General features: G+C 37.5%; 2 protein-coding genes across 3 annotated transcripts in view; one reads left to right on the top strand and one right to left on the bottom strand.

Moving 5' to 3' along the window:
* Positions 1-3,418, top strand: part of LOC107667751 (rap guanine nucleotide exchange factor-like 1) — a 46,747-nt gene extending 43,329 nt beyond the window's left edge. Inside the window, exon 15 of the mRNA XM_016459469.1 lies at positions 2,206-3,418. Coding sequence (XP_016314955.1) covers positions 2,206-2,330 — 125 coding nt within the window. The 3' untranslated portion in view covers positions 2,331-3,418. The remainder of the gene's footprint in view (positions 1-2,205) is intronic.
* The window catches only part of LOC107667750 (neurabin-2-like), a 67,746-nt gene that overhangs the window by 1,386 nt on the left and 53,864 nt on the right, over positions 1-12,496 (bottom strand). Inside the window, exons 7-11 of one of the 2 annotated variants that reach the window (XR_001631814.1) lie at positions 11,379-11,522; positions 10,829-10,882; positions 10,466-10,695; positions 10,186-10,282; positions 7,564-8,831 (exon numbers count right to left, since the gene is read on the bottom strand). Coding sequence is in view for 1 of the 2 variants with exons in the window: in XM_016459468.1 (XP_016314954.1) it covers positions 8,778-8,831; positions 10,186-10,282; positions 10,466-10,695; positions 10,829-10,882; positions 11,379-11,522 (579 nt within the window). In the remaining variant the exon portion in view is untranslated. Of the gene's footprint in view, positions 1-5,467; positions 8,832-10,185; positions 10,283-10,465; positions 10,696-10,828; positions 10,883-11,378; positions 11,523-12,496 lie in introns of those variants that run through there. The other variant, XM_016459468.1, reaches the window with a different exon arrangement.

Raw genomic sequence — 12,496 nt, 5'->3', positions numbered from 1 at the left:
GAAGCGTTTGAGAGAGGCGGGGCATATAGGACCTACAATAATGTACAGTATTTGAAAAATAATGTGTTTTTTGAACATTAAAGCATGTCAACATATTCTGTTACACCAAATACACAAAATAATGATCTTTAAAAAAGCATCATATGACCCCTTTAATTGAATGTTTGTCAGTCGATTTATGCTGGTGTAGCATGACATTCCATCTGTCGCCCACGTAAGCAATGACATTTCTATATGGTGGCTGAGGCTCATTTGGTGACGTGTCGAGGCCAGACGGCATCGATTTCAATAGATACATTGCAGCCGTTGACCATGCAGAACTCCTCCTGCCACCGCGTCCCTTACAGCGGGTTTGAACTTTGGGGGAGCTGCTCGGATGTGAGACTTAATGACTCTGTAATTGTCTCTAATGCGCTCCTGCTGTCAAAGTGTCAAAGGAAGGAGGCTGCAGATGATCTCAGATCAGTGCTGTGATCTCTTTTTATTGTTAGAAAAAAAAAGATCTCAGAGGAAATTAATTCAGCCTCCAGTGTTGCTTCAAGACATTGATTGATGAGACGCTCATGCAAATGGTCATATTTCAGTTTGAAATTCTTTATAGAATTGTCTAAGGCTAAATGATATGGGCTCTGCTATCCACATTTTGTTTTTGTTATCCTAAGCTATTTTTAGGAAATATCTGAGGAAAAAGTTGCATAAATGAAACATGACTCCATTCAATCTGAGCTATGAAAGAGTTTCAAAAGTCATCTTGTTAATCAATATCTTTGTCTGGTTTTGTTACAAAACACTCTCAACACAAGATGAATGTACACTAAGGCTCAAAGTTTGGGGTCGACGCAATTTTTTAAGATGTTTTTGAGAGAAAACTTATGTTTACCAAGGCTGCATTTTTCAAATCAAAAGCACTATAAAACAGTAATATTGTGAAATATTTTTACAATTTAAAAATAGCAAAGCCTAATTTTCAGCATCATTACTCCAGTCTTCAGTGTCACATGATCCTTCAGAAATCATCCTAATATGCTGTTTTGCTGCTCAAAAACATTTCTTATTATCAATGTTGAAAAAAGTTGTGCTGCTTAATATTTTTGTGGAAAACATGATACATTTTTTTCAGGATTTTTGATGAACAGAAAATGCTAATCAACAGCATTTATTTGAAATATATATCTTTGAAACAGAAAATGATTCCAGCAGCATAGGTTTAAAGTAAATGAGCGGTTGGTCTTGGATGTGTGTGAACCTGCAGCAGCAGCAGCATCTGTCTCACCATAACTTGAGTGACAGCTGAATCTGATGCAGAGGCGAAGCTACAGTTTTTTTTCTTGAGATCAGAGAGGACAATGTGCAGCTATTCAAAGCTACTGAAAGAGCTGTTTTCCTTCCTCCTGCGTTCTCTCTCTCTCTTCTTGCAGTTTTTTTCTACTCTCTTTTTGAAAAGTGTGGCTTAGCAACGGATGCTGTGTGTGAGTAAAGTCAGGTCAGCTGGACTTGAGTGTTTGTGAGCATGTTATGCTGGTATCTCAGCTCTACCACGCCACCATGTGGTCAGCCACAGTATCACCTCTTAATCAATACACACTCATCTGCAGTTTACAGTAATTATTGGAGAATGCTGTTAATATTTGCCCACTCCTGTTTCAAACATGATTGAGGATGATTTGTGAGGTTTGTTACCTTTGCAAACCTGCTATCAACATTCGGGACTTCTACAGTTTAAAATCTTGATTGCAATTTTTAGCTATAAACATTAAATAAATAATTTCAAATAATTTGTTTGTAATAATAGTTATATTTACACTACCGGTTAAAAGTAGAATAATTAAAATGTTTAGTGTTGTCTCTTATGCTAATTCAGATGAACGGTTTTATATATATATATATATATATATATACATACACATACACACATACATACATATATATATATATATATACATATATACATATATACATACATATATATACATATATATATATACATATATACATACATACATATATGAGACGACTTTTAAAAACATTAAAAAATCTTAATTATTCCAAACTTTTGACCAGTAGTGTATAAATGTATACTATAAATGTTATATACATTTATTTATAAAAAAGGTGTTCTAAAGTAGAATTTCAGATTTTATTACTGTGTTTCTTTCTTTCAGTGCCCTTAATTGATTTCTTTTTCTCTTTCTGTCTTTCTCACAGCAATGGAAGCCGAGCCGTCCCCCTCTCACCTCCAGACAAAAGCGTATGTTCGGCAACTGCAGGTCATCGACAATCAGAACCTGCTTTTTGAGATGTCCAGCAAGCTGGAGCCAAAAGACATGTGAAGGGACCAAGCGCACCTACAAGCCATATCTACAAAAGCTCTAGTTCCCGCCAATAAACCCACACACCCAACCCTTCATTCACCATTGTCACAGATCAACCCAGCTGGGCTGTCAATCATCTCAGGCTCCGCCTCCAAATCATCAAACGAGGAAATTTGTTCATGAAAATGGTGTGAATTGTGCTTTGAGTGATTCTGTGTCAATGTTAATTATGACCACGCATAGTGGTCTGGATTAATTTCTACTTTTTTTTTTTGTTTCTCGCTGTTCACGACTGAAGGGAAACCTGTCCTGATTGCACTGCCATCAGTTGAACTGAACCAAACCGGAATAAGCTTAATCTGTACAACTTGTCATCCGGGCCTTCAGAAACACAGACTGCATTTTGGCCATTCATGACCCCTAAAATACATGAGACAATCTGACCTCTTGAACTCTGACCTTTGGTCTTCCCTCCTCCCCTTGTTGGCACTTACTGCAACCCTGTGCAATTGGCTGCAGTCATTTGATGTTAGTGTTCTGAACAATATGGATCCCCAGCCATCAAAAATGAGTCCCGAATCCAAGACCAGCTCCAACGTACAACATATTCTATAATAAACCTGAATAATGTAAATGATGAAGTCATAATACAGAAGAAATTCAGGAATATTAGGAGTGTTCATATATAATTTAATTAAATTGATCTTGTTTCAAGGATGTTTAGATAGAAAAACAAGACAAAAATACTGATAATTATTTTTGCAGCTTTGAAGCCAAATTGAACTTTGCTGTTAATTTATTAAAGATTACTAACAGACCAAAAAAATTGACCAAAATGCAGTATTTTGTAATGCAGCTTGCCCTTGTACGTTATGTTGAAAGGGCCTGGTGTAAGGTTCATTCTCATAATAAATGGAAAAGTGTTTATTTGCACCCAACTTTTTCTCCAGAATGATCCCAAGCTGAAAATAGGCTCTGTATGGGATGACTTGTCTTGGATTGGACTCTCTCAGGATCTCCTCCTGAGGTCATACAAGGGACGGCCTGTAAGGCTGCACTGTACATATGTCATGTAAATAGCAAAAATAAATATGAATATGACTCTATTTTATGTAAGAGCTATGAGATGGACTCTCAAGATGAATATTTGTTTTGTAAATCTAAGAAAAAAAAAACGTACGTGTACAGTTTAAAAGGCGACGTCCCAGACAGAGTCTGTGGTTTGCGATGAAAGAATTGTATAGCATATTCACTGGTTTTTGTTGTTTTGGTTTGATATAATTTCTTATCCATTACAGATGACTTGTACATATCCTCTGTTTTGGTTGCATAGTTTTTTTTGCATTGTCTGTCTGCAATGGATGAATTGTACAGCATGTAGGTGGTTTAGTTGGATTTTTAATTTGGTCAAAGTTTCTCATTTGTTTTTGGTTGATCTTTTTAAAGCGGGTATTCTCTTGTAGTTTTTTTTGGTTTTGTACAGAAGTCCGTGTTTACAGTGCGATTATCTGAAACGCAGACATGTCCAATGAAAGACACGGAGGGCGGGGCATACGATATTGCCCCGCCCCCTTTTCTTGACATGAGTCAATGATGCATCTAAAATAAAGCCTCTTGTGATGAGCACTCCAGACGTTCTGCTTCAGTAAGTGTTTGTTTGTACATGGTGCAAGAATAGTGTTTTATTTGATATTTCTTAAAACCAAAAGGCTTTCTAGCCAAAGATTTTAAAATTATGACTTTCAGACCTTATTAGTAATTGTAATCAGAGCTCTCGAGCTTCATATTACTCTCGTTTTTGGCTCAAGTCGAACAAGACCAGGGGCCAGTTGCATAAACATAGTCATTATGTTAAAATGTCTTAAGAACTAGCAGTTAGCCAAGAGGTAATCAATGTTACTTTTCTGATTCAAATTGGGACAGTCTACCTTTTTGTAACTGAATTCGAAAAGTTATGAAACAGTTTTGAAGAAAACTAGATGACTAACTTTTTAAGTCTAAGCAGTTTATGCAACCGGCCCCAGTTCTGTCATTTAGCCTACATGTGACTTGCTCTGACTATCATTTGAATCTGCTTGCAGTCAGATTAGTCGAATTTACAATGGAACCACTCAAATCGGTTATTTGAAAAGAATCGACTCAAAGGAATGATTCAATCACAATTCCGATAACGCGCTATACCGCAATAAAATAACAAGGAAGGCCATCTTTTTCTTAAAATGTAGTGGAGTAGCTTGGATCCATTTAACAAATAATAACAAGAAAAAAAAAATGGAATAGCAGAAATAATTACATTCCAAACATACTGATATCACAGAAGCAATACATTATTTTTCGGCATAGTTTTTGTGCTGTTGACAAATTAAAATGTTTGTGATGTACAGAAAAATAATGACTCTGTGGTCTCCTGTATGTTTATATGAATTAATCATTTTTCAACATATTACTATCGCTATTCAACTTACAAAACATGATACCCTGTTGAAAAAACAGCATATGCTGGTTAGGCATGTTTTGACGCTGGGATGCTGGTTTAAGCTGGTCCTTTGCTGGTTTAAGCTGGTCCTTTGCTGGTTTATGCTGGTCCTTTGCTGGTATAAGCTGGTCCTTTGCTGGTTTAAGATGGTCCTATTCTGGTTTATGCTGGTCCTTTGCTGGTATAAGCTGGTCCTTTGCTGGTTTAAGATGGTCCTATTCTGGTTTATGCTGGTCCTTTGCTGGATTAAGCTGGTCCTTTGCTGGTTTAAGCTGGTCCTTTGTTGGTTCATGCTGGTCCTTTGCTGGTTTAAACTGGTCCTTTGCTGGTTTATGCTGGTCCTTTACTGGTATAAGCTGGTCCTTTGCTGGTCCTTTGCTGGTTTAAGATGGTCCTATTCTGGTTTAAGCTGGTTCTTTGCTGGTTTATGCTGGTCCTTTTGCTGGTTTATGCTGGTCCTTTGCCGGTTTATGCTGGTCCTTTGCCAGCACATGACTAGCAAAAGGACCAGCATAAACCAGCAAAGGACCAGCTTAAACCAGCAAAGGACCAGCATAAACCAGCATCCCAGCGTCAAAACATACCTAACCAGCATATGCTGTTTTTTTCAACAGGGTAGCAACTCACCTTCTCATCGATCGCACGTTGCCTTTCAAAACAGACAATTTCAAACTGTTGCTCAGAACATTTCTGCATTTATTATGACAGTACTTATGCAATTATCACTCATGATGACGCTTATTTCAAATGGAGAACATCTTCCTCTGGTTCATGTAGCGATTTACATGGCAGGGGTAAAAAAAGAGGAACTAAACAGAGGAAATGGAGTTGAGTTCGTAAAACAACTATAAAATCGGCGTTCCTGCTTTATGTTAGGTGTCAGACAAATGTGACAGTGTCATAATTATAGCAATTACAATCAAATTACAAATTGTGGCGTTTGTAGACACTTTTTTTCCCCTCCAATATAGTTCCAAGCAAGTTGCTGCTTGTTTAACGACACTGCAACATAACATCTTTAAACATGTTATCTGTACTCATCTTATTATTAGACTGAAGTACACTGTAGGACACCAAAAATAAAGAGGAACAACTATTACACCAGCAAGTGAGGAGAGAAACAGAGCTCTTTCCTGTACATGGAAGCAAATTCATTTCATTAGAGGCAGCAGCTAAGCTAAGCTAAAATGTGAAAAATTAAAAGTGTTTATAAGATTCAAAGTGTCCTTTACCTCCATAACTCAGTTTGCTCGTTTCTATAGTGTGACGCTCTGGGATAAGAAATGTTTTAACTGTGCCACTGTCTGGACATCCATACACATGGTCGTCGTGTACTAGACAGCACATTACAATATTACATTTCAGCAAACAGAGGCTCACAGTAAACAGAACTATACACAGCAAATAAGACCGTTTTATTCGGATATCTTTGCTAAGGTCCTTGTCAAGCCAGTGGGCTTTCTTACTGATGGAAAATCAAGGTTTCCTTGACATTGTGCAAATAAAAGAAAGAAAAAAAAAAGCCCTCAAAATGGCTCTATTATATACATTTACTGCTGCATTAATCATTGTGGAATTATTTCAATTTCTCAAACACCATTCTGCACTTGGTTGCTAGATAACAGGTGTCTAGTTAGGGTTAAAGAGTCAACGAATTAAAGAGCTGTATAACTGAGAAAATAGTCCCATAATTCTGATTTCCAGTCAGTGCTTGTTCTCGCTTGCTTGAAAAATGATTTTAGGTGACTATGACAAGGAAAGTCAGACATAAGCTCAGTCTAATTGTGGTTTAGGATGATTGAAATTCATATAGGTTAGCAGAATAGCAGTGACTAAGATTCCTATTCTATGATGTTCCTACCAATTGTTTCACAAAACTCTGCAGCATCGTTTGTATTCTCAGTGTTACCCTGTTGCTTGATCAACATGATGCTTGATCAACCAATGTCAAACAGAAAATTACTTGTAACATAAAAAAAAAAAAAAAAAATTCATGAAAATGAACAGTCACATAAAATGAGAACAGTTCGTAAAAAGCTGAACAACAAATACTTTCAGGAGGGAAATGGGAAGAACTACAATACTCTTTAAGGTTTTCAATACTAAGCTGGGAATAACAGTTTTTTGGCATTTGAAAAACCAACTCGATTCTCTTTCATTAATATTGTTGACGTGAGAAGCCCAACAGTAAAAATAGGACACAATTGAACTAAAGAAAATAATCTGCACTCCACAGATTGGGGACCATTCACACAGAAGGTGTTCTTCCGTTGCAGTTCAACTAATAAAGAAGAAAAGAACGCAGGGTTGACACTTGACAGTGTCTTACAAACGCGAAGCTCATACGTTTTGCGAGAAAAATAACAAAAAAGCAATGCAGTAGAATGCAAAACGCATTCTGTGTGAACCAACCCTTACATTTATGTGGGGGTGGTTTCATCCAAAACGCATTTTCTTTTTCACTGCTCTACTTTTCAGTTGTTTTTCTATGTAAATACGTGCTAGATGGACGTGGTTGACCTTTGCGCTGGCGTCTTGTGGCTTTTGAAGCATCTTGCACATGTAGCTGCGTTTTGCTCCAATTACAAATAAGTAAAAAAAAAAAAAAAAAAAGTGTCTTTTTTTTATTGGACGTGTCTCAAAACTTTTTTTTGTGGAATGGGGAAAAAACGTTGGTTCTGTGTGAATGGCCCCCAAGAGTGGTTTTATGGAAACTTGACACCTAATTTCTGCTCGTGTCCTACGAATGAGGCTCAGTATCTCTAACATGCTAACTTAAAAACTCTCAAATTCCTTCAATTGCCGTGTCAAAATTCCAGTTTTCCCAGGACTACAAACACATTTAAGACAAAATAACAAAGACAAAAGTGGCTTATAACACCACAATCCAACTAAAAGGAGATTCCACATCATAGTATATGGAACGATAATACTGAATCAATCCACGTCCATCAGGAGAGAGGAGGAATGGCAGCCAACAGAGGCATACAACTTTAGGATTCTCCTGGACTCTATAGTGCAATCTGAGTGCACTTACATCGGAGTAAACACACGACGAGTCTGCTTAAACAGAGAGGGCTGGTGAAAGGTTTTGGGTAGCAATAAAACAAGGCCATATTTCTGATTGATGCAGAAGTCTAACTCTGTTACGTAAGAGAGTCAGACGACATTGCAGGGTTGACCGAGGCACACAGCGCAGTGCAATGAGCACTGCACCAACAAGCACTGAAGTTAAAGCACAGAGTGATGTTTCTCCTGTGAAGAAATCATCACCCATAAGCCCCTACTCATTCTACACTTCCATTAACATGTCTTTTACACAGAAAGCAAACATGAGAAGCCCCTGAATGCTAACTGTAAATGTTTTCACACCATGTTTTCCAATTTTGTCCTAAAAAGAAAAAAACTTGATACCATCTCTTTTGCAATGCAAAAATGGACCATTTTCACTGTATTATTTGCCTAGATGTGAAAAGTAAAGCCCTTACCCCTTCTCCTCCCCCCCAGAACATTGCTTAAGCGATTTTAATATTTAAATATATGCCAGAATATATACAAACAGTCCTCTTGTCAGTCACTGCTATACAGGCCGCCTCTCGCTCTGATCCTACACTGTGGGCATGCCGTCTTTGTCCAGCAACCGTTTCATTCTTCTCCTGCAAGCAAGTGAGTGAACATTTATTAACGAAGAGGTTCTACATTCCTGCCGAGAGCAGAGAGGCTCATAATACCTTTAAGGGCGTTTAAAAAGAAATGGAGAAGATGACTAAATGACTATAAAAAGGGCCTCCTGATGGCTTGACGTCCCTCAGGCGTCTGGTACAGTGTTTGTTTTGGTCCCCTCTTGGTCCCCGGTAACATCCCCTCAGCATGTTTCCTGTAGTTCACCAGGCTCTTCAGGTCATGGAGGGAAAATGTGGTCGGAGGGTAGAGTGGACGGAGTTCAAGGCGTTTCTGTCGTTCTCTCCGTCTTTTCCACAGTGGAAGGTTTACGACGGCTCCAAGCTCTTCAGGGCACCAACCTTTGACTCCAAGTCTGTAATCTGAGATGGAAAAAGATGGAAATTCAGGTCAGGTACACTTATTGTCACCATTTTTATGTATGTGGCAAATGCTTTTATCTTTAAATGCATACATTACTGTTCAAAAGTTTGGGGTTGTTAATATTTTTGAAAATGTCTCTTACTGTATGCTCACCAAGGCTCCATTTATTTGATCACAAATACAGTAAAACAGCAATATCGTAAAATATTATTACAATTAAAAATAATCGTTTTCTATGTGAATATTTTTAAAAATGTAATTTATTCCTGTGATGCAAAGCTGAATTTTCAGCATCATATTCCAGTCTTCAGTGCCACATGATTCTTCAGAAATCATTCTAATATGCTGATTTACTGCTCAAGAAACATGTGTTATAATTTTTTTCAGGATTCTTTAATAAATTAAATCTTCTGTACCATTATGAAAGTTTTTACTGTCAATTTTGATAATTTTTTTGTGTTATTGCCTCCTTATGATAAATTGCTTGTATTCCTTATTTTTTAGTCACTTTGGATAAAATCGTCTGCTAAATGAATAAATGTGAATTATAATTTAATGCATTATTGCTAAATTAATTTCTTTTTCTAAAAAAAAAATAAAAAAAAAAATAAAAAATAAATAAATAAATAAATACTGACCCCAAATTTTGAACAATATAATAAATGTAAACCCTTAGGGCAGGTTCACAGTTTTTCCTTTCCCCTCCGTTATTTTTCCATTGTTTTCTTTGTAAATAGACAAACATTTTTTGACTGCTGTGCTCACATCACACATCTTTTGCAGCATCTCATGCACGACACGCCTCTCTAAAAATGCAGCGTTCAACTAAAATAGGATTAATAATAGTGATGTTTGCTTCAAGTTCAAGTTTATTTCTAAAGAACAATTTAAAACAACTAAGAGTTGACGAAAGTGCTGTACAGTGCTGAAAATTATAACATCATGTAAACAAACAAAACAAAAACACAGTAAAGGAGATTACATGAAACTCTACAATACAATAAAAGCCAAGAAAAACTAACTTTAAAATCAGAAAGTGTTTGAGCACTTGAGGCTCCTCCACAGTTTTGGTACAACTACTGAAAAAGCCGGATAATTTCTCAGTTTTATTCTTGCTCTAGGACCAGTCCACCACCTCTGATCTGAAGATCTGAGGGATCTTGATGGATTATGCATAGACAGAAGGCTCGATTTGTAAGTAGGTGACTGTCTGTTTAAAGATTTAAAGACAAATAAAAGAATCTCAAAATCAATAGAGTAGGCACCAATAATAAATGTCATATAAAACTAGTATTTGCAATCACCCAGTGTGTGAGTGTATAAGAATAAATGGTTTCTGATTTCCAAACGCACCTTCTCCTGGAGGTTTTCTGTCTCCACCTTGTGGGTGGCCTCTGACTCCTCTTGTGCTCTGCGCTGGGCCGTCTCCTTCTTCAAATACTCAATCTCTCTGCATTAAGACGCACACATATGCACACAATACAGTTAAACCCTTTCACTAGGTCACATGAAGGAGTTTTGTCTAATTCTTTCAATCACAAACCCCTCGAACATGCTTATTTTGTTTTGTGATCCTGATTAAAGTCATTATATTGAGTCTGACTCGCTATTATCCCCAATTCATTGCACTCACTTCTGCTGGTACTCTTTGATGAGGCGTTTGGCTTTGCTGTACTTGCGCTCCAGCGTTTGGTACTGTGTCTGTGTCTCTTTCAGGTGCTCGTCCACCGCCTGGCACAAGCTCTGAGCCTCCATCCAATAGCCCTCCAACTTCTCCACCCGCTCCTTATTCTCTCTCACCGTCTGCTCCAACTGAGCCCTCTCCATCCGCCAGCGCAGCTTATCCTGCTCAGCGTGAGCCAGCTAGAGAGAGACGGAGAGATCATCACAAGGGTAAATAAAGGTTGTTTAAAGATCTCTTACAAATGTTTATACAAATCAAAAGCAAGCAAATAAAATGACATGTACAAGTGGTGTCTCTGACGGACAGTCATACCTTCCTCTTGAGCTGCTGGATCTCAGCCTGGGTCACAGCATGTTTTATCTGGAGCTGGAGACAGAGATGGGTGTACAGAGATGCACATTTTTTTTGATTATTGAGTTCATACAGATATCAACAAACCAAATCAAATGAAATGTAAATTATATTGTAATTTATTTTGGGGCGCATAATGATATAAACAATTATCATTATTTTTTTTTACAGTGTGTACATTGCTTATTGATTGTAAAAAAAAATAAAATTGCTGATATAGACCAACATTTCCATAATGGAGCTTTAGTGCGAAATAAGTAAGTAATTAAGTAAATAAATAAATACAAACTCTAGATTCATATTGTTAGCTATTGATCATAATATAAATAAAATTAGAATTAAAATAAAATAAAAATCAGCTGCATCTGTTTAATATTAAGTCAATTCCCAGTTAATTTCAAAAGGCAATTATGAAACTAAAAAATGGCAGCGTGGATAGGTTTGCACATTTTTTTTCTGGTCATGCGTTTATGAGTGGTCAGCTTTAGAAGTTTTCTTGTGTCCCACTGACCTCCTTAAACTTGTGTGCAAGTTTCTCTGGGTCCATCTCCACAGGAGAGAGCATGTCTTCATTCTCTGCCAGGTCAAACACCTCGATGGCATTAGGAAACATGGGGCTCATCTCTCCTTCTTCATCGGTGGCATATTCACCCGTCTGAACATGAACAAGAAATCGAGAAAGAAAGAGAGATGGATATTGAGACACATGCTGCTTTTCAGTGCAGCTGAGATTTGTTTATCTGACCTTAAACAATTTATGGATTTTGAAGCTAAAGAAGTTTCTGTATCAGGTATTTGATAAGGATTCTTGACTCGGACATGTGTTGGTTTCTGATCAGTGTGTTGGTAACATTAACCACTAGATGTCAGAGTTTAGCTAGGCAGAAACCAACTGGATCAAGGGGAAAACACATGGCAGGACATTGTAAAAAAAAAAAAACACTGTGACTGGCCAACCACCATTTTGAATTGACTGTGCAGCTGCAGGAAGATGAAGTAAAGGCAAGTAGAAGCAAACTGACAGAACTGCAACCACATGATACATTGATGTGCCACATTTGAAATGATTTGGGAACTGTTGAGAAAATCTTGGACCATAAACAAACATACAAAGTCTCTTGAGAATTTCTGAGGATCACAGCCATGAAAGCATGTCCCAACACATCTGAAATAAAGCATCCAACATGTTCTCCACATCCTAAAACTGCAATTACCCTGACCTCAAAAGGCCGTCGTACACCCAACACTCCCTAAGAGCCGCTGCAAATACACCACTATCACAAACATCCTTTTAACAAAGGACTTCCCCTGCAAGTTGGGACATGAGCAAGCAAACTCCCGCACAATGACTTCCTGTCTGGATGAGTGAACGCAGTGCAAACTCTCATCAGGCAAACAGCCACAGTTAATGACACACATGACAGAATCACTTGGTGAACATCTTGATTCCTCCGAAGAAACGTCTTCTTGTTAATAATGAATTTTGCAATTGGTCAGTTTTGTATGCTAGTATCAGTTCAGCCTCGAGTGATACAATTATTTCCAAGAAAAGAGTGAAAATCAAATTACTACAGTATATACAGTTGAGTATATATATACAGTGGGTACGGAAAGTATTCAGACCCCCTT

Source organism: Sinocyclocheilus anshuiensis, unplaced genomic scaffold (genome assembly GCF_001515605.1).
Source record: "Sinocyclocheilus anshuiensis isolate Anshui unplaced genomic scaffold, SAMN03320099.WGS_v1.1 scaffold1563, whole genome shotgun sequence".
NCBI classification, from domain to species: domain Eukaryota; kingdom Metazoa; phylum Chordata; class Actinopteri; order Cypriniformes; family Cyprinidae; genus Sinocyclocheilus; species Sinocyclocheilus anshuiensis.
Note: the sequence above shows the minus strand (reverse complement) of the source record. Positions and strands in the feature narration are given on the sequence as shown.